The 21,708-nt window shown below is 40.0% G+C and overlaps 2 protein-coding genes across 2 annotated transcripts in view; one reads left to right on the forward strand and one right to left on the reverse strand.

The window, feature by feature from the left end:
• Nucleotides 1–276: 276 nt before the first annotated feature.
• snupn (snurportin 1) lies at nucleotides 277–10,739 on the reverse strand. Its single transcript, XM_074677767.1, has 9 exons — nucleotides 10,500–10,739; nucleotides 9,360–9,524; nucleotides 9,067–9,253; nucleotides 8,767–8,871; nucleotides 4,527–4,623; nucleotides 2,311–2,408; nucleotides 2,068–2,145; nucleotides 1,481–1,561; nucleotides 277–1,098 (listed from the first exon to the last, which is right to left on the reverse strand). Exons 2-9 carry the CDS (start codon nucleotides 9,515–9,517, stop codon nucleotides 778–780), a joined length of 1,125 nt encoding a protein of 374 aa, XP_074533868.1. The 5' UTR covers nucleotides 9,518–9,524; nucleotides 10,500–10,739; the 3' UTR covers nucleotides 277–777.
• Nucleotides 10,740–11,827: 1,088 nt separating this feature from the next.
• Nucleotides 11,828–21,708, forward strand: part of snx33 (sorting nexin 33) — a 29,161-nt gene continuing 19,280 nt past the window's right edge. Inside the window, exon 1 of the mRNA XM_074678098.1 lies at nucleotides 11,828–14,185. Within this exon, the coding sequence (XP_074534199.1) occupies nucleotides 12,754–14,185 (1,432 nt within the window). The 5' untranslated portion in view covers nucleotides 11,828–12,753. The remainder of the gene's footprint in view (nucleotides 14,186–21,708) is intronic.

Genomic DNA, 21,708 nt, shown 5'->3' on the forward strand with positions numbered 1-21,708 from the left:
GAGGGGAAGAGATGCTCACAAATTCCGCTGATGAGCTCCACTTTCAGCAACATGAGTCACACATCTTCATGTACTGTAACATCAAATATACGCTGATGATGAATGTACAGTAAAGTCTGAGATGTCTGGATTGAAGTTTGAAAGTTAATTATGTCAAAGATGTTTTGCTAACTAAGCTTTAGTCTTAGACCTTTCAAAATAAAAGCCTCCTACATTCAGTTTCCTTTAAAAAAAACATTTATTTAGAAACATAAACTTTAAAAGGTTTTCAGAACAATACTCATTTTGACATTTATAGTAAAAGTACATGCTGCTGCTTCTGCTCAACAATGACACAGGCTTATCATTCAGCAACACCTCATCAAGCACATGTGACAATACTAGAACCATTAGTGCAAAAAGTGCAGAGCAGCAAAATAACGCTTCTGGTTGCACTTAAGAGTTACTCATTTCTAATCCTGACAACTGTTGGTGTTATAGAATAAATCTGTGTCACACTCTATGAAGAAGTGATCTGAGTCTGAACAGTGCACAGTTATTTCTGTAAAAGTTCAAATGTAAATGTCAGACTTCTGTTAACAGCCATATAAAAACATATATAGCACAGCTCTACTAATCTGCACTCTGAGGGCGTCCAAAGCAGTGCCGGATTAGAATTAGCCATGCTTTGCAATTGGCCAGATCTGCAACGCCATTGAGCAGATTCTAAAGAGCCATATGTGGGCCGCTATCACTCAGAAATACTGAGTTTGAAATTTGCATCTTAAGACCACCCACTCAAACCTCCATGTTTGTTTCCCGTATTGGCTTCTGGTTCAGGAAGTTCATAGTGTCCCTGCTGTCCTGGCCTGGAGTGGACAGGTGCTCCAGCTCGTAGCTCCCGCTCCTGTTAGCTGGGTGGACTTCGGTAGAGGGTTTTTTGTGCTCCAGGATTTGCTGCAGCTGGTGGCTGGCGTACTCAGGCTTGGTGGTCAGGGGTCCTTCAGGGACTGTTATGCCAAGGATGTCTGTGACCATATAGGGGCGGAGCCAGCCTACGAGAGGGGTGCTGCCAGGGGTGTAGTGGGTCTGCCGGTGGTAGAAGAGAAGGCCATCGACCTGTAGGGAGAAAATAGTTAAACTTATAAGTGGCGGTCAAAAATATAAGGGAATGTATGTTTTGATAAATTAATTCTTTGTTTGGCATTGGCAGAGTAGATTTGGCAAATGGTGACAGGCACAACAGACATACTCAGCTCTGTAGCTCATCCCACAAATGCATGTTCCTTTCAAATGTGGCAACATTTATAAGGGACTTTCAAATGTAAAAAGATTTATTACCAAGAATCACTGTTACAACAAAGAAATAATCTACCAAACACACATTTCCACGCCTTTGTGCTAAGTTTATTTTTGCATATTTCTTCTTAAAGTGATCTCACAAATCTATCACGCATTTTTGGTAAACATTGTTCAACAGTAAAACAGATTTTTTTCTTACACCAAAGCTGTACTCTGCAGACAAGGCTTTCTGGATCTGCTCCGTCGTGCACTCTGTGCTCTGAAGGCTCACAAACCGGAACTGTTGGACCAAACAAAACCAGAGCATCCCGTCATAAGTTCCAAACACAATTTGTCATCTTGTCATGTCTGAGGTAACAGCCAGTTTACTCTTTGAGGGATAAGCCTGATTTAGCTACTGGGCTGTACACAAACAACACAGATTAAAAAGTGTAACTTGAACTCAGAGTTTATTCTGTCTACTAAAGACATCATCCATCCTCTAGTTTTGCATGTAATCATTGATCTTGAGCACAATTAGTACCAAAGAGGCCGATGGGGGGCTGTGCTTTGAATTTTCCTTTGTCTCATTTCCCCTGAGGAGGTTTGAGTTCATATTCAGGGCTTTATTTCTCCCATATGTGGAGAGGAAAAGGTGCAGTAAGGCATGAGGCACAACAAACAGGAAAAACAGAAAATGTGAGATTGAGTAAAGATGTTACAGTGCCTCAAATAACACTGAGAGAAACAGGGAGAGAAAACTGGGACATGATGTGAAGAGGCTCTGTTCCTGGCTCTGTTACTCACAGGGTTGCGTTTGGCGATTTCTGATAGGCCGTCCGCCTCCTGCACTTTGGACTGGAGCCAGTAGAAACGGAACTCGGTCTGTTGATGAGAAAACAAGAACTGTAAACAATAAGCTCCTTTTCTGAAGCCCCAGCAAATGACATGGGCAACGTGGCGAAAAAGCACATCTGTGGCCCAGACCTCACTACTTAAGCAATTAGACAAGCATTCCTGGATTGCTGGAGGATTAGAAGCAAGTGTTACCGGGCAGTCGTAGACCGGGTGGCCTCTCCAGCACATGACGTCCAGGATGTAGTACGTTCTGTCCACCTCGCTGTAGATGCAGTCCAGGATCGTGTAGTCTGCAAGGAACACAATGGGAGGACATTTATAGATGAAAGGGATATGTTAGAGTGAATAAAACGTGTTTTAATAAAATAAGCTGTAAGAAGACTTTAACAAGCTCATGATACAAATTACTCTCAACATATTTGATTTGAAATAGGTCCACTGGAATAAATCACTCATGAAGTTTGTTTACTAAAAGATAAGATTATTCATTGTGGTGTTGTGGGCAGCGAGAGTCACATGTCAGAAATCTAGAAAATAGACGGCGATCTATTCTGGGAAGTGCTTTTACTCTGAAGTTGTGCCCGAATCGGTTACTTGGTACAAGAAGTGCCTTGCACAACACTTTAGCCGAGCCCATGGTAAACTTTCATGGGAAAAAACAAAACATTGTCATGGCTGCAGGTAATTTATGTAAATTAATTAACATCAGTTTAAAAGGAGTTAGTTTCTCGTGTGATCGCCCCCTCTCTCTTTACATCCATCTCTGTTCCCCTCTCTCTGCTCAACTGGAGTCTGACTTAAGTAGGTGATTTTTTTTTTTTCGGACAAGATTATTTCCTGGTAAGTCCTCATTACAACACCTGAACGCATTTCCAAGGAGAGAGTTAATGCAGTACAATCTCTCCTTTCTCTCCATTCTCTCACTGGGAACACATTTAGGGTCAGACTGGTGCACTTGGTACCGCAACAGAAGGGTGACAAAAAATAGGACAGTAAGGATTGGTTATCAGTAGGGGTGCAGCAATCACATATTTCTGGCCGATCACTGATCACCGACCTTCAAAAAGCCTGACCTGCCAATACCGATTTGGGCCGATACAGATTTTTACTTTGTATTTTTTATAACTGACCGCATATGCCTTCAATGTTCCAGTCTTATTTTATTGAAAATCATTCAACAATACCTGTGAAAGAATAAAATCTTTATGTTTTAACTTAAACAACCAATTAAGTGTTCTGAGTTTTAGGTCTCAGAGCAAAAAGCAACAATGACTGGCTGTTAGACCTTCCTGGATTTATATAAGATCAGTTTCATATGTAATGATTAGCCCATCACTGATCTCTGATCCCTGATCACCAATCACTAATCCCCCAAAATCAAGGAAATCGGCACCAATTGATTGGCCAGCCGACTGATCGGTGCATATCTAGTTATCAGGGCTGGGAGGATATGCTATTCTCAAAATTCGATTCTATAAGGATTTTTGGCATGCCGATTTGATTTAAACTGTCACACTTCAACTTTTATGATTTTTAGTTTGCTTTTTTAACACCATGTTAACCATGGAAAAAAAAAAAGTTAAATGATGATGATAATGTTGACAGACTATATTAGGAGCCATATCTTCCCATAAAATGCACATCACATGATTCAGAGAGAAACATTTCATCCTCTGGTGGAGAAAAGTGGAAACTTTTTTCCAATCAAGTTTATAAACAAAGACTGAAATGAATTAGAAAAAAAAATAAAAGATTTTTTTGACAAAAAAAAATCCAGATTTTGATTGTCCAACAAAAAAATCCAGATATACCGATTTTTCTCCCTTCCCTTCTGGTTATTATCTTTCCCAGCTGTTGGAAGTTGAAACTGTACATACTGTGCCGTAGTACAATGTTTGGTGAAAGTGCTGCTATATATGTGTAAAAAGGGCTTTTAGGTAGTATACAGGGTTTTTCAGGAACAATGTATCCGACAGCTGACCCTCAAACAGTGCTGCCAAAGATGATGGCAACAAAGGCTCGATAAAAACATTTTTACAGTGTATTTGGTGAATATTTGCTCAAACTGACTCTCTGAACATCTTTTTTATGTTAGCAACTGTTCTTGTTAATCTAAGGGCACAGTTTAAAGGTTTTTGTCACATTTTGTATGGGAAGTAAACAAGCCTCCTTTAAGTTAAAGATAAAAAAAACATGGTGTAACAGGTAGTTTAATAGAGTGAAACCTAAGTCTGAGTTTTTAATCATACTAAACATTTCTGCGCATATAACCTTACATGGAAATTAGCTCACAGCCCAGTTAACTGATGATACAGTATGTTAGTGGTCAACTTTCCTGTGTTGCTAAATAGTCGATGTGATTCACTATTATAAGCCCCTGAGCCTCACAAACAATCAGGCCCACCTACCTTTTCCCATGGCTGAGTTGTGTCGATTCCCACCAGGCAGCAGGGAGGGGAAACGGTTCACACAGTACCCGCTTTTAGTGTACGCTGCAGTCGACCCCTTCAAAGGGAAAAGTGAAGAAGTGAGATGAGGCTTGACACCAATACCTCTAAAAAAGTAGTGTGGTTCCATAAACATTATAATTCTTGTACAATCAACAACAAAATTCTGAATGATATAGTTTCGTCTACATTCTGTTTGAACAGTCTTTATTTTTGTGAGAACATCTAAATGCATTCAGCACTGCATCATGTAGAGACTCATGCTTTTGAAGCTGCCCAGAGTAACAATAAGGGCCTGTTTCCACTGACGGCTTTTTTTTTTCACTAGCAGTGTCTACTTCCTGTACTAAACCAATGCTGTTCGGCAATTTCTGGATGCTGAGATCCCTCTACCTTAGCTGGTATTGGTTAAAATTATTTCGACTTTTAGGAACTAGTCAAAGTCACTACTTCAATCATTGAATTGAAGCAAACATCAAGCTTAAAGAGCATTTAAAAACAGATTTAGTGGTCAAGACTACAACTAAAAGAAATGGAAGTGCTGTGGGACAATTTTTGAAAACTAGCGACAGAAAGCTAAAGTGAAGAGCAGTGTGACAAAAGAGGTTTGGGACAGCACGACAAACATTGTTAGTGGACACAGGCCCTAAAGCTCTGACTTCATGGATTACAAAAAAAACCTTAGGCTCAGGTTCCTAGATTCTGTAATTTTGCACACACTAACTTTGGGATGGTTGTTTACCATTATAATATTTTACCTCATGCCAATTTACATCCATGATCCCCAATACTCAGTATTTTAGTGTTTAGTATTTCAACAGTTGAATATTTTTTATTGTTTTTTTTTTCTTTTGGTGAATTTTTGTATACTTTGTGTTTTTTTTTCCTAGATTGTTGTTACAGTATTTCTACCATTTACTTGCTGCTTTGTGCTTTCAACTGCCCCATGGCAACGAATTTAAATTACTTAAAGATTTGTACGAAAGCATCTAACTGATAAACAAGTTACTCAAATGCAATGAACTCTGTTTGAAACACTTAACTCAGTTTGATACAAATCATGTGGCAGGGTTCATGATATGATTCTGACATAATGTGATTTTTTAAAATTTAATAAGAAATGAAATTAAAGTCAGATTAAGGTAAATTATCTCATTTTGATTATGTCACCTCGTCACTCCTGAAAGCATCACAGCCACAGAGCTGCTCAAACTTTCAGAGATAACAAGCTAAAAGCGTCACATAATTGAACTCTGACAATGAAAAAACACAACAACTTGCTCGCAGATGAAACATATCACACTTAATTTTCCTCAAGCAACACAAACCATCTGTTGTTTTTGTGTTTCAAAGAGTGCTCGCTCGTGGTTTAGTGAAGAGCGCTGCGCCGCTGTGTTTCACAGATGTGTTTTCAATGAGGCTAAGATCTGAAATAATGAATGAGGAACCAGATGACTGTCATCGCGGTGCCAGAGATGGTTGCATCACTGGGTTTGAAGCGTTGCTGACAATCGCATAACAAAGGTTTGTGTGTACTGAGGAAGGAAATTGTGATGTAGGACCGGTATGACGGGACAGGCATGTATCCTGTGCTGAATGCTGATAAGCCTTTCAAAGCCTCCTCATTAGTCAGAAACCACACCACAGAGGATATAATTGAAACTGTTGTTTTGCATGTTATGTTGTTTGTAAATCAGATGGAAAAACTAAAACAAGAGGCTCATCTTTTCCCCTGTGTGCAACAAATGCTAATTTAAAACTTAGTGTACTGGAAGTTGTGTGCAGTTGTTGGTTACAAAACTGTGGTTTTTATCATGAAGTAACGTCAGTAATTTTGTCCGAAAATTAAAAGGAGGCTACGTGCCATCCAGCTTGGAAAAAGATGCATTTGTTGGCAAAGTAACATAGACAGGGGGGAAAAATTTCCAATAAATATCAGAAATTTCAGGTGACAAAACTATTTGATAGTCCCTTCTAACTATTATTATTGTTGTCTCAAATAGTTTTCTAGGGGCAGCACCGATCACATTTTTCTGGCTGATCACCGATCTTTAAAAAGCCTGACCTGCCAATAGCGATTTGGGCGGATACAGATTTTTATGTCTTAGTTTTCATAACTGACAGCATATACCTTTAATGTTTCAAAACTATAGACGTCGGCACCCATCGTCCGATCGATGGGTGCCCATGCCTTCAGTTTTCCCAACCCCCTGAAGACATGAAGACATTTAATGACCTCGCAAAATTATTGTATGCTAGTTGAGTATGATGCACCAAGGGATAAAATCTCCACATATTTTCTGTTTTTTTCAAGCAAAGTTTACATTTTGCCTAACTTTTTGTTTGCTTTTTTCATAGTAGTGCCTCCCAAAACTCTTTGACAACACAGAGGTCTTTGTTTTTCTCTGGTTCTGAATCTCACAAATCCACCATATGTTATTGAAGAGGACTTTTTTTGCTACTTAGTGGCAAAAGAACAACAGTTTTTAGATGCCGTACTAATACTGTGTCATGGATACGTCACAGTACAACCAAGGGCTGGTATAAACAATGGTTAAAACAAAAGTCAGGCCTAGTTTCTTGTCAGTGTATGTGGGATTTTCTATATAAATTTTGACCTTCTTCACTTCTTTTAATAATTTTCTTTACTATTACAGTTATATTGTGGGAGTCCCATTCCCCTTATTATCTTCTTTCTGGTTTGAATCTTTTGTTTCTACAATTCAGAGTTGGACATATGTAATAAAATATGACAAAAAATATAGTACTTTTGTCTTTTTTTTTTTTTTACTACCAGTCAGGTGTCAGTCTTTCTCCCTATTAGTGGTCCTTTGTATTCTTCAACCAAGCTGAAACCTACAGTCTAAAAATATAAGGACGTATGCGTAAGGGTTAAAAAACTGCAGATTTAACCATGGCTCAACTTGCTGCATATGAAACAGTTACATTTTGCTTGATGGACAAACCTGACCAGTACATGCTCACCAAGAGTCGTAACATAGCTTGGCTGGCTGAATCTACTTAAGAGGTCAAATTTAAAATATTTAAATGATGGACAGATATTCAGTCTGTGTCTTTTGTTCGCCTACCTTCCCCTGTTTTTTTTTTCTGACATACCGCTTGTTTGAAAATCTAACAGGTTATCAAACTTACATGTTTTGCCTGTTCAAGGGCTTGACTGGCTTGACTGACAGGCAGGCACCCTATAGCTATCTGCAAAGAGGCTGAAGGCTCCCCTCTTTACCTCGCCTTTACTCAAAGAAGCTAAGTTGACTCAAGCTTTTCCAATATGTCGCCCACCTTCACCCTGGTCCTCAAAGCCCCATATCAGGTAAAAATAAGTGGCATTTCAGAGAATATGTCTTTATATTATACAGTCTTTGGTTTCAACTGAAAGAGGAAACTAATGTTTACATCAGCATGACAGTGACTTTCAGTATTTCCAAAGAAATGAAAAGGCAAAATGTGACTCACAAATGTCATTACTCATTGCAGATTGCATGTGTCTGATGCAGATAGCTTTTGGAAGGTCTAACTGTTTAATCTTGTTAAGATTCTTCTCAGAAGAGTCAAATATAATCCCTTCTTTGTAGCCATGTTGGAAAGATGTGGTCTTCATATGATGGGTATGATGGATGGACATGATGCTGTGTGCATTGGATTGATAAAACCTCAGATAAAATCCTGACACTCGAAAGATTGTTGTTGTTTTGATTTTGAACATTTTTAGTAATAATCCACCTGTGCAGTGTTATGAGAAATTCAAGCTCTAGCTTATTGATTTCTTTTCTTTTTCTACCCAACTTTTCATCTTTAGCAGCCAGTTTTTTTTAAGGTTATTCAGACAAGATGTATCACACTAGTCCTCTCCAATACCAGAAATGTGAAGCTGAATTAGCCAAATAAAGAAGTAAAGGACCCTAATCTTCCAAGAGTTCTGCTTCAATAAAAATGTGATGCTCGACTACTGCGCATGCATGTCATCACAGTTTCAAAGTGTTAGAACTTTTGATCAAAGCCTGAAGCTGAGACGTCAGACATGAGATTGAAACTACTTCAAACATCCATCAGTGGCTGAGAAAAGAATCTCAATTATTTTTGACTGACAGTTCAGTTTGTGTCAAACTTTAACTAATGATCTTCTTCTTTACTGCAGTGATGGATTAGGTGACGTAACAGAAGTGCAGGGACAGGTTCTTACCTTAGATGCAACGATGAGAGATCTTTTCCCCACAGGACACACCACCATTAGCCAATCAGTGTCCAGCTCTGATGGGACATCCACCAGCCACTCTGACAGCATGAGCTAAGGACATAAAAAATTCAGTCATTCATCTTATTTAACATTAAATCCAGTAAAATAATGATAAAGACCCATCTGTTGACTTAAATTGCTATTCAAAGGATGTTATTCTAAAACCTTTTGTGCCCCCTCCTGGCCAAAACAAAGAATGCAACAAAAAAGCAGTTGGTGTTCTTGCATGGTTCTTCACACACTGACCTGGTTTGCGTAATGTTTCGGCAGCTTCCTCCTCTCTATCTCCATCCCCTCCTCTTCCTCTGCGTTCCCCTCTTTCTCTTGTTCCCCCTCATCCTGTTTCTCCATCTCCTCCTCTCCATCACTGTCTGCCCCCGTCCAGTCCCCATCAGCCAGACGCCGTGCATGGTTGACATAGTTCAGCCTTTTACTGAGAAAATAAAGCAAAGTCAGCTGCATGAGCTGCATGCACAACTGAGATCAGTTCTACCCAAACAAAACTTCAGGGTCAAATACTTCACTTTTGGGGCATTTACCTTTTCTGCAAGTCAAGGAAGCGCCGCCGTCTCTCGCTCTGCTCCAGCACACTGTACTTGCTCTTGTACTGAGCCAGTCGAGGATGAGGGCCGGCTGTGCTGTTGGGCTCCTTGGACACAGCAAAGCTGGTCGAGAGGGCTTTGGTCAGGTCATCCATGGGGACTCTGTGAATTAAGACACCATTAATTATATTATTTTTCCTATAACTCTCTCTGAAACAGATTTTACTTTCCTTAGAATACTAAAACACTGATATAGTACAGGTATTTAGTCACACAGTAAGTGAGTTTTTTTTCACCAGGAAGCATTTTAAAAAAATATTTTAATGACACTACATATTTTCATGTTGCGGTGTGAGGGAGATTCATCTCATAATATGTATCAATCAGTTTAACAACTATGTCTGTAGCATATCAGTAAATACGTGAGTAGTTTGCAGAATCCATGGTGAACCTTGATACAACCTAGTATCAAGACTTCCAATTTTGAGCAAGAGGCTAAGAAGATTAGCAGATAAACATTGTCTTTTCAATCCTTTTGACTTGAAAACTAATGTAGGGATTACTGAAGACTTTCTAACTGTTGAAATCAGTGGATGTAAACATAATTCCAGCCATTTTGCACATGTTACTAGTTAACCTGCATTAAAAACATATATATTTTCTATGTACCATCAACTATCGCTTACCATAAAGTTCATTAACCAAAAAGGAAGAATGACAGGCAGCATCATAACTTAAAGTGCCACAGTTATTCAGTGAGAAAACACTGGGATAGCTCCAAGACATAATGCATTATTCCCCTTTGACAGCATTTTTCACACAACTGTATCAATGTTTTAAACATGTTATAAACTCGAACAGCAAAACTGCCCTTAGATTGCTGTTAAACCATTATCTCATGCAGTCTTTGACCTAAAAAAAGAACCTCGGTGGGCTTTAGCGTTTACTATCAGCTAGTTAGCACCCTGCTAAAGACGCTAGCATTATGTGGGCCGATCAGCCGTTAGAAACTCTCCAGCGTTAACTTTACTGAATTGATTTCATTCTCTATCAACCACATACACCAACCATCTGCAAAATCACAACTGGGCAAGAAATCTAAGCGGGCAACGAGAAAGATTTATGAGAAACACGCACCTTGGACATCCAGGGGAAGCCGCAATAGAAACGTCACGCTGTCATTTTCCCACCAGACTTTTTTTTTGTTGGCCGACTCGACAAAAAACTATCCCGGAGTTCAACCCAGCAGACTCTCAAATTGAACAAGTGCTGTCTTACAGATTGGTGCATAAATATTTGCATTAGTGGACAAGTACTAACATAAATCAGTAGAACATAAACACGTTAAGCCTGCGTTCAAAGTGTACGGTTGTAGTGCTAGTAGTGTTTGGTTTACAAGCAGTTATTAATGTGCTTGATGACCCTGAGTGTCTCATTATTGTGAAGTATATTGTTTTTGATAGATTATTGGAAACCGACCGTTTGCCAGCTTGACAAAATAAAAGTTGTTCTTGGCAGTTTGAAGAATAATTGAGTTGTATAATAATAATAATAATAATAATAATAACAACAACAATAATAATAATAATAATAATAATAATTATTATTATTATTATTCATTTTAAAAAAAGTTTTAACGTTATATGTGTATGTATGTATGTATGTATGTATGTATGTATGTATATATATATATATATATATATATATATATATATATATATATATATATATATATATATATATATATATATATATATATATATATATATATATATATATATATATATATATATATATATATGTACACACACAAATACACACATTTTTAGATAAGCATTATATACTATTTTACTGCTTTAATAAGAAGTACTACGTTATTGTATATTTGTCATATTAATTACATATTGATTGAAGTACCATTTGATTAATTAAACAATATTACAGTCAGACGAATATTTTGGAAGAAACTGTGATGGCAAAACCTTAATTTTAGAATTGCTTGGTTAAAATAAATAAATAAATAAATAAATAAATAAATAAATAAATAAATAAATAAATAAATAAATAAGTTAATATGTAAATAAATGAATAACCCCTATTTTAAACATCATTGTACGTTTGATAGCTCTCCAATTATTGGGCATTTTTTGTTATTTATTTATTGTCTTTTTTATTTTATTACCTTTAATCCTTTATGATGAAATGCTGCAATGAAAAATCAGAAGAATTAAAACACTTTCTGGAATTTTGTGATCAGGTTATGATCTTTGCATGATCCGTAGAACAAACATTTTCGTTCGTTTTTTTTTTTATTTTTTTTTGTTTAAATCACATTTTGGTTCTGTTAAAATAACGTGTGCATTGGATGTGATGATATGGGCTGTGTGTTATAATGTCTTTGTCCCATTGAGGGCGCTGTCGAATCAGTTTGCCCGCTCGTCACAGAATATAAAGAACCTGATGAAAAAAGGCGAAGTTGCCTTCAATTGTCCAAGCCTAACGTCATGGAAAGAGTTACTTGGTTGCAGCGCGCACAAGAATAAACCTAAAGAAACAACACTGACCCGTGCTGAGTGTTGATACTTCAAAAGAGGGGATTGTTTGTTCGCCGGTTTTGTTTTTTGGTTCAGTTTGAAGGGTCGACTGAAGATGCGCAGGAACCTGTTTACAAGGAAAACGCAGCAAGTTTCAGACTGAGGGAATGCGGATCAGGCTCAATGCACAGGGATACCATTACTCATCCGTCTGTTTTTCTTCACGCCAAGCCACTTTGTCTTGGAAATATTTCTCCCACGGATCGTTTTCGGGTTCAGAAATGAGAATCAAGTGTCTCATGAGTGAACAATGCGAGGCTGCAGACCACTTTGTGAGGATTAAACCCACCGGCGCTGCTTTTGGAGGAGCTGTTTGGTGAAACCAGTTTTGTTTCTGAACCTGTTGTGTTTGTACTGTGAAAAGACGTGTCGTTAAAGCCTGTATGAGGAATCGTATGTGTTATAGAGCTTTTAAAGTTTAAACTTATTGTTAGACTTAAAAGCAGGATAGTTTAAAAGACAATAGAGCGATAGCTTCAATGGGCTGAGGATGCTAGTGCTCACAGGAGACATTTTTTAGACTTTAGAGAGCAGTAATGGATTTACATAACTGCTGACTTCCTCTTTGTTTACTAAGTCAGTCATTAAATTTACATAGTAAATGCCATGCTGTTGCACACCTGATCCAACAGCTGCCATGTAATTTGAGATGTTTGAATGTTACTGTGAGCTAGTGTCAGATGTTTCCCAAACAGCATGCATCCAGACAGTAGTGTCATTATAATCTAAGCACTATGTGCATGTAGGTTTTTCTTTTTTTTTTTTTATTTTGCTTTTGGACCCACTGGAGTGTCAAGATGTCAGTGAAAGCAAAAGCAATCTACACTTTCCAAAGTGAGAACAAAGAGGAGATCAGCATCCAGGAGAATGAGGAACTAATAATCTTTGATGAGAACTCAGTGGACGGCTGGTTTCAGGGGGAGAACAGCCGGGGGGAACGAGGGCTCTTCCCTGCATCATATGTGGAAATTATTCGCACGCGCTCCAACTCAAACGTGACCGACTGCTCCATAAGCCCAGCAGGCTCTTTAGGAAATGACTCCTCCTATTTCCCCTCGACCCCGAACTCTTCTCTGCACATGCAGCAGAGTTTCTATGATGATGACGACGATGACTGGGACGACTGGGATGACAGGTCGACAGTGGTGGATGATGCTGACCACACCAGGAGCCCAGGGGCCAATGGACATGCACATCAGAGCCCACTGTCCAACAACCCAAATGTGTACTACCGATCCAAACCACACATGGAGAGGCAGGACAGCATCTCCAGCTCCAGGAAAGGAAGTATGGTGGGAAGGAACTTGAACCGATTCTCCAGCTTTGTCCGCTCAGGTGTTGAAGCGTTTGTCTTGGGCGATGTCCCCATGATGGCAAAGATTGCAGAGTCCTACAACATTGAGATGGGCCCCTTGGGGCCTCGGTGGAAGGAAAGCCCACAACCTTTCAACTGCTCCATTGAAGATCCAACTAAACAGACAAAGTTCAAAGGTATCAAGACGTATATTTCATACCGGGTCACACCAACCCACACAGGACGACCCGTGTACAGACGCTACAAACATTTCGACTGGCTGTACAACCGCTTACTGCACAAGTTCACTGTGATCTCTGTTCCTCACCTGCCCGAGAAGCAGGCCACGGGGCGGTTTGAAGAAGACTTCATTGAAAAGCGAAAGAGACGATTGATACTTTGGATGAACCACATGACTAGTCACCCAGTCCTTTCCCAGTACGAAGGCTTTGAGCACTTTCTGATGTGTGCTGACGACAAGCAGTGGAAACTGGGTAAAAGACGGGCAGAGAAGGACGAGATGGTGGGTGGACACTTCATGCTGACCCTCCAGATTCCCAATGAGCACCAGGACCTTCAGGATGTAGAGGAGCGTATTGACTCCTTCAAGTCTTTTGCCAAGAAAATGGACGACAGCGTGATGCAGCTCACACATGTTGCCTCGGAGCTGGTTCGCAAACACCACGGTGGGTTCAGGAAGGAGTTCCAGCGACTTGGGAATGCCTTCCAGTCCATCAGCCAGGCGTTCATGCTGGACCCTCCTCACAGCTCCGACACCTTCAACAACGCCATCTCACACACAGGCCGCACCTATGAGAACATTGGAGAGATGTTTGCAGAGCAACCTAAGTATGACCTCTTCCATATGCTGGACAAGCTGTCGCTCTACCAAGGCCTGCTCGCCAACTTCCCTGACATCATTCATCTACAGAAAGGTAAAAATACCCACAAGTGTTTTTGAAATATAACCCCATCAGATTTTTTCATTCCAGCAGTTTCAACAAGGATTTCTAAAGATGGCTTGCTCTTTTGACAGCAAAGTCAATAACGCAAATTCTTCAGAAATAATCTGATGGTACTTGAATTTATTTAACTGTGACGGCTTTTCGATGTAATAGACCTGTATTACTTAAAAGCTCCATCACAATCACCATTAGGTTGATAACATTAGATACTGGACCAGATTGTGTTGCATGGTGCTGGAAATTCCCAACTGAGGCAATATGCAATCACACTTGGGAAAGTGTTGCACAAGCTTTAATAGTCAAGAACAATACACAAACTATTCTCATGAAACAAACCAAGCTGAAGGGCTATTCCCTCTGTTCTGTTTCACAATCTGGTATTAATCTGGACTGGATGACAGATCAGATCAGGTTCTGCCCCCTTCAAATCTCTTGTGTTGAGACAGCGTCAGTCTGGGAAGGATATTAGGTCAGGCAACCACTTCTTGACCTCCACCCAGCCAGACACACGAACACACCCACTGTACACACTGATACATTCACTCTGTTTGACAAAAGCTTTCACAGCTATGATGGACTTTGACAACCTGTACAAACATGACTTTGATGAGAGTGTAGGAGGAATAATTCATACATCACTAGCCAAGAATCTACCTCGTTTGGGAATCATATTTTAAGTGAGTTTCAAAGGAATTGAATTGGTTGATTCTGAGTGATTGTGAACCAGAGAAACCCACAGTAACTTTGGATTGTCAAAAAGTTATGTGAAAAACTTCTTTGATACACTTAACAAATTTTTCTTAGGCCAAACTAGCATAGCATAGATATACAACAACTATGCACAGTTGGGGTGCAATGATCCAAATTTTTGACCCTTTATCATACAAGTAACATACAGGCCACCTGGGCTTTTTTTGTGACTTTGGCCTTAGAAGATAAAGAAATCATGCACGAGGAGGCTCATATTTTCTTGATTACTTTTACAAGCTGAAATGGTTAAAGAGTTACGGTAATGAGAGTAGCTTGTATCAGCTACAGCCTGTGATTGAGATGTTGGTGAATGTAGGGATGTTCAATACTACCTTTTATGCAGACCGATACTAGTAAGAGTACTCCCTCTTGAGTACTCATCAATACCGAGTACCGATACTACTAGTAGTTTTGATACATAAAATTTCAATTAACAGTGACAGATCATTTTGATCAAAGACAGCACAGTCACTCTGCCATTAAGTCCAAATAAAATGCAAACAACTCTCTCGGAGTTTAATTTTTTTTTATAAATATTAAAAATATTTACTAACAGTGCACAATGAAACTAACAACTGTCAGAGTTTAGGTATTTTTTAAAGTTGACTAAAGTGCAAAATAAAACAGTTAGCCCTCCCTGGTTCATTCATGTTGTCTGAACAGGACCTGGCGCACATTTGCCGTGGTGTTAAACTGCAGCAATTAGTGACAAGGAGGACTTGCTGGACAAAAGATTTTTTTTGCCTAGAGGATCTGCTGCTGGTATCTGCAGCCTTCACAAGTATCGATACCTTGAAATAAGGCTGGTATCGGTACTTGCCCATCCTTAAGTACCATTATACACCAGACATCTATGTGAAACTTGTCTTTTTTTCTTTAGGGAGTCATTTGAAATTTGTAGCTAGCCCAAATGGTCGAAGAGTTACGGTAATTTAAAGAGCACTTGTAAAATGGGAGCAGTAGAGCACTGGGTTTTTTAAAGACCAATACCTAGGCTTTGGTATCAGTCAATACTGACCTGTATCTGATATAATACCAATATTAATTTAACATTCTCTTCTCCGTAGAGGATGCTCAATTCAAAATACTGAGGTGCTATAGTGATCTTCCTTTATGCAGTTTAAGCTTTGCCTAGCCGAGAAGTGTCAGTGTTGATGATGTAGCAATAACAAATGGATGTTGTAAAAAAAAAAAGAAGCAGACTGAGATGAATAGATCCATCCTACCCTTTCCTAAATACTCCGTCACTCAGCCATGATATGACAAGGCCACCTAGGTAATGAGGCAAGGACTTGATTATGAATATGACAGTCAAGATAAGTGACAAGTTATGATGTACTCTGAAAACTGCTGGAGCCAAGTTTGTGGAGAACAGCACAAGAAAGCATGAATCTGGTTCAAGATAAGTCCTGCTGTGTGTCAAGGCAAGTAGCTCACAGTTTTCAGTGCTACCTTGTTGTATAGAACTAGCTTTTAGTGTAATGAGTACACAATGCCTGTAGGTACTAAGACAGGTATGTAGACAGGTAGGAATGCCGTTACTGTAGCATTTTAAAAGTCTGCCATAGTTCCATCCAAAGTGACTGGTTTTCTGCTTAGGTCTGCAACTTAGCCCTCCTTCTTGCACTGCCTCTTGTTAGAATTTGGTTTATGTTAGTCATAGTCCTGGCAAATCAGCATTCTGCGTCAGCTCTCAAACAAATAACCGTATCAGCTGATTGGAGTCAGTCCAAGAAGGAGGAAGGAAAGGGGCTGCTACAATCCAGGAATAATGCTATCTGCTAACGTTATCTTCTCCAAACAGATGTTCCTCGTTATCGCAGAGGTCATCCCAGATATAATTCAGCTCAGGACATTTAGTTACTCCACCCAGATAGAGATGAGAAAAACAAAACCATCTGATTGATATTAAAGAGTCATTCCTCTCAAATCAGGAAGAGTAAATATTGGTTCTGGTTCCACGTGCTGCGACATCAGGCTGTGAGAGTTTTAAATACTTGGAGCCCCACTGGAGAAATTCCTCATCAAATTAGGACGACAAAGGGGATATCTCAAAGAGTGAGCACATGGAGCCTAAAATATCTGTTTGGCTCTGCAACAGATGAAGCAAGAAGGAAGAGACCATTTTATCCTTAATTTTGGCTCTTAAGATATAACTTTTGAAATATGAAGTAACAACCTATTGCTCAAACGAAAACAGTTGTCAGAGCAGGAGCCACACTATCGATCAAAAATTACTTGACCTCACAATAAGGGAACAATCTGTTGGCTTGAATAAGGAAGGAAAGATGGCCTAGCTTTGTCCAAAAGTTACAACACATGAGCAAAGTGTTGGTTCAGGCAAGCCTTGGAGTCAAGCCTAGCCTACAGAACATCAGCTTTTCGTAAGATCAACCCCATCAGCTGATTGTCTTCTAGGCAAACTGCTTCAGGCTCCTATTTTCTAATTCTATCAGTGTCATGCAAATTGTTTTTGATGCTCACTCTTTTCTGTACTCCCGGGGGTCTTTGCTGCTGCTCTTCCTGCCTTGGCTTCTTGCACGTGTTTGAGAAAGGGTGTGCTCTCCCTGCCTCATGCTTTAGCATTACACATAGGCACATGGAAGGGGAGAGAGCCCTCAGAACAGAGCCATATCACCAATTTATCGTATTATGTAGAAATAACTCTACCTTCCAGTACCTCCTAAACTCACTTTTTGACAGACTCTACTTTGTTTGGTTAAAGCGTTCCAGAAAACCCAAAGTTCATGAATTTAGCCACATTTTGACCACATGCACTAACCTCCCGGAGTCTTGTTGTCATTGTGAGATTGTTTGGTTACCAGCGAGAGAACATGGTTTTCATTATGGCACCAAGTCTGATGCAACAGGCTGATCCAAAAAACAACACATACAGTACAGAAGGAGTTAGTACCCCAGTGTTTTTGTGCAGCCAGAGACCTTTACCCTCTGCTGCGTCTCCCTTGCCGCTCCAGATGACTCTGCTTGATGTGACTTGTGTTCGGCTGAAGCAGACACAGCTGTGGCAACACTTAGAACACACAGAACTGAAGTCAACCTTTTCCGGTGTACTCTCCTCCTCCTCTTCATCTCCTCATTGCTTCTCTCCTGCTTGACGTTCTCCTTTCACTGAGGTCTGCAGGAGCTGTTTTTTATTTTAACACTGATCCTGGTGAGCATGTGAACTGCAGGAATGTTAGCTGTCTTTGAGATGCAGCGTAGGGCAGCGACTGCATGTGGCCTTGATAAAATGGATCAAGAGAAGAGAGGGTTTGGGTAATGTCAGAAAAATGTCAGGGTGTGCTCCTCACAACCATTTTTCTTCCATTTCCCTGACTTTTTGTTCACAAATCTGTGAGTCTCTTCTCCTTTTCTCGGCTGCCGCTCAACCTGAGAGTCAGTCTGTCACCAAAGCTTCACCACTGTTTGTTATCCTCTTCACATCCGTCTTTGTCTGTTTTATCTTTTACCCCTGAGAGCACCCATATCAGAGCTGTCTGTCCAGGCAGCTGCCCTGGTTTCTATAACAGAGAGAATAAATCCAGTCTCATCTAAAGGCTGTGACTCCCACATTGACACTCTTTGAACCTCAGCCAAAGCTAATCCTTTGATTAGACCTTGATCTGCTTTGAATACAATTGAAAGTCTTGATCTGAAAGGTTAATTACTTTTAGTTGCTCAAGAATAAAAGAGCCCCTTGTGTGGGAGTGAGATGTGAGAAGTACAAGCACACTGCTTGTTAGAACAGCTTGTTTGTTGGTTTACTGGTCTCTGAAATCATTGTTCAGTCTCCTGTTGGATGAGTAGTAGCTTTTTTGATTTATTGTACATAGTCACAAAATAAGATAAATACTCGCCTGGCACCAATTTAGTCTTGACCGGCTGAAGACCTCAGTCCTCTGTAGTCGTTTAACAACATTATTCAGAGTGAGTAAAGGGATAATGTAAGGTGAGCTGATGCTATCATGGTTTGGAACCCAACGAGCTGTGCTTACTCACTTTAAACTGAACGTTTCCACTTAAGGTGAAGTAAAACAAGGTAACCAAGGCCGAGTGAGTCAGCACAGCAGCAGACTGTGTTTTTCTGCCTCATCACCATCACAGTCTGTGATCTTTTTTTTCCCATTTAACTGTCTAGAAACACAACTGTGTCCTGTAGTATGATGTATTCATTGTTAAATTCCTGCACCGTCTTCAGTTTTGTAGATTTTTCTTTTTTTCCCCTCAAATGCACTGGACTTCTCTCTGCTCCACCTAAGCATGTGAAAGGGTTGGGGGCCACCAAAGCCCAATTTAATGTTTTGTATGAAATGATTATTGTTTTGATAAGAAATGTTGTGATGAGAGTTGTCCTCTCTTACCAAAAAGACCTAAAATGTATTTAACTTTAACTTAGTTCCATTTTGGTGCATAAAAGGGCAAGAAGCTCCACGATTTTTAACAAACAGATGAAATGTTTTTTGGAAAAGAACATTATTTTGTTACAAATTCTCTTGATGAGAGTGGTACTGGCTGACCAAACAAACCTCAAATGCTCCTCAATTCAGTCTTAACCACCTAGGCAAGTGGAATAGCACAGAGCTCCCAGAGCCACGCTGCAAAATGTAATGTTTTGTATGAAATTATTGTGTAGTGGCTAAAGTTTCTTGAAGTTTACTGAGTTCTCATGTTCATAAAAACCACTTTTGGGTGGAAAAACAAGACTACTCATGTTAATGGGTTGACAGTGGGAGAAACAGTGCAGCTCCCTCCTTTGATAAACAGAAATACTAAAGTAAAAGCATTACAGCGTCTCTCATTCAAACAAAGGAAATTATGTCATCACTTATCTTAAACTTATTACTTTTATCTATTTTAACATCAATTCAGCTCAAACAAATATAAATTAAATGCAAACTATAAACACAACTACTGCGTACCACCCGACAGATAGTAAATAGAAAATGGCAGTAACGTTACTGTTTTGATATTTATTTCTTAAGAATGGTCCTGGCTGACCAAACAGAACTCAAATGCACCAGTCTTAACCAGCGTTTTGTCTCTTACGCCTTAGCACGTGGAAGTGCAGAGAGTTCCCAGAGCCATACTACCAAATATATGAAATAAGATAGGGTTCGTAGCTCGGACATCCTGGAGAGGCCCAGAAAGGAGCCAGATGAGGTGGTTCGGGCATCTGGTGAGGATGCCTCCTGGACGCCTCCCTGGGGAGGTGTTCCGGGCATGTCCAACTGGGAGGAGACCCCGGGGCAGACCCAGGACATGGTGTAGAGATTATATCTCTCAACTGGCCTGGGAACGCCTTGGTATCCCCTCAGAGGAGCTGGTGGAAGTGGCTGGAGACAGGAGCCATTGGTCTTTGCTGATGGCACTTGCGTCCCCCCGACCTGGACCCGGATAAGCGGTGGAAAACGCAACAAAACAAAACGCAACAAAACAATTTTGATGAGAGTAGCTCTCGCTGACTGAACCGACTTCAAATGCACCAGACTTTATTCTGTTTCACTTGGGCAAATGGAAGGGCAGAGATCTCCCAGAGCTACTCTGCCAAATGTAATGTTTCATATGAAAGAATTACTCTAACTTTGCACTGGACCTCAGTCTGTGCATTACAGTTAGTTCATCAAAGACAAAACTTTGGCTCTCATTGGTCTGTCCTTCAAAGCAATGTTTTGCCGTTAGGAAACGGATCACCTGGGAGTTTCTGACCACCATCTCTTTATCCTTTCTGTCATCTGAGTCAGGATTACCCATGTGGTTACATGCTTTTATTGAGTTGGCCTTACCCATCTTTGTGGTTTATTTTACATCATACATCATATCCCACAAACCTTTCACTCACCCAGCAACCGGCACAAAGATTAACCACCCAACACACCTATGATCCCAGTACCACTCAGGTTTCTCTTGGTACCTGGAGAGACTCCTGACTTCAAAATCATGCATTTTAATGAGACTGCAGTTTAGTCTCAATTCAAACGCACATTACATTCACTGTACAGTTGTTACTGGCATCATTGAGTCCACAGCAGGTATCATGTTCTGCAGAGCTTGTACCTGGCAACAAATGAGGCACTGATCAGAAACAAACCTCTCTTGAAGCTTTGGTTCAACACAAAAGAGTGCACAAAGCGGTGAAACCAACACGCCCCTCTGTGTGGGTGTCAGTTCAATCTGATCTCATCTGATGTTGTCTAAAATGAAATCTGAAGCGCTGGCTCATGGTGAGGTCTGGATCTGTTTCACCTGTGTCCCCTGAATGACATGCTGAGCAAAGTGAAGCAACGGGTTTGCTGAAATTCTTGTGGACTAAACAAAACAAAGGAGGAGTTCTGCAGTAAATTAGACCACAGTTTGTGGGAAAGCTAGAAAAGCCAATGATGGAACATTTTGGAGTTAAAATCTGTGAAGGTTGCAAATGCACTTTTATTTTGGAGTGATTTTTTTTTTGTAATTGATATATGTCAGAACTAAGATGTTTGCCTTTTATCTTGACTCATTTTGGAAGTATTTAGATTGCTCCCAAGTGTGGAAAGTGTGTTTTCTGTCTTTCCTCCAGTCAGCTCCTCCTGATAAAGGTCCGTGATCCCGACCAGAGCAGAGCGTTATTCAAAGGAAGACTGAGCCAGCTCTCCTGAGACTGGCCTTGCATGTTAGCCAGACTTTAATCTGGACGAGTGGTTAGCTGTCCTCCATGTGGGAATATTTTATGAAACCATTCCATCAGTTTGAGAAGTGAGATGTTT

This window comes from Halichoeres trimaculatus, unplaced genomic scaffold (assembly GCF_033239565.1).
Source record: "Halichoeres trimaculatus isolate MK-OKI-2021-1 unplaced genomic scaffold, fHalTri1.1 fHalTri1_scaffold_10, whole genome shotgun sequence".
In the NCBI taxonomy this organism is placed as follows: domain Eukaryota; kingdom Metazoa; phylum Chordata; class Actinopteri; order Labriformes; family Labridae; genus Halichoeres; species Halichoeres trimaculatus.

Coding starts and splice junctions, on each gene's coding strand:
- snupn (XM_074677767.1), bottom strand. CDS start 9,517: ATGGATGACCTGACCAAAGCCCTCTCGACCAGCTTTGCTGTGTCCAAG. Junction 8,872..9,066: donor CGAAACATTACGCAAACCAG/GTCAGTGTGTGA, acceptor TTATGTCCTTAG/CTCATGCTGTCAGAGTGGCT. Junction 2,146..2,310: donor ACCCGGTCTACGACTGCCCG/GTAACACTTGCT, acceptor TCTCATCAACAG/ACCGAGTTCCGTTTCTACTG.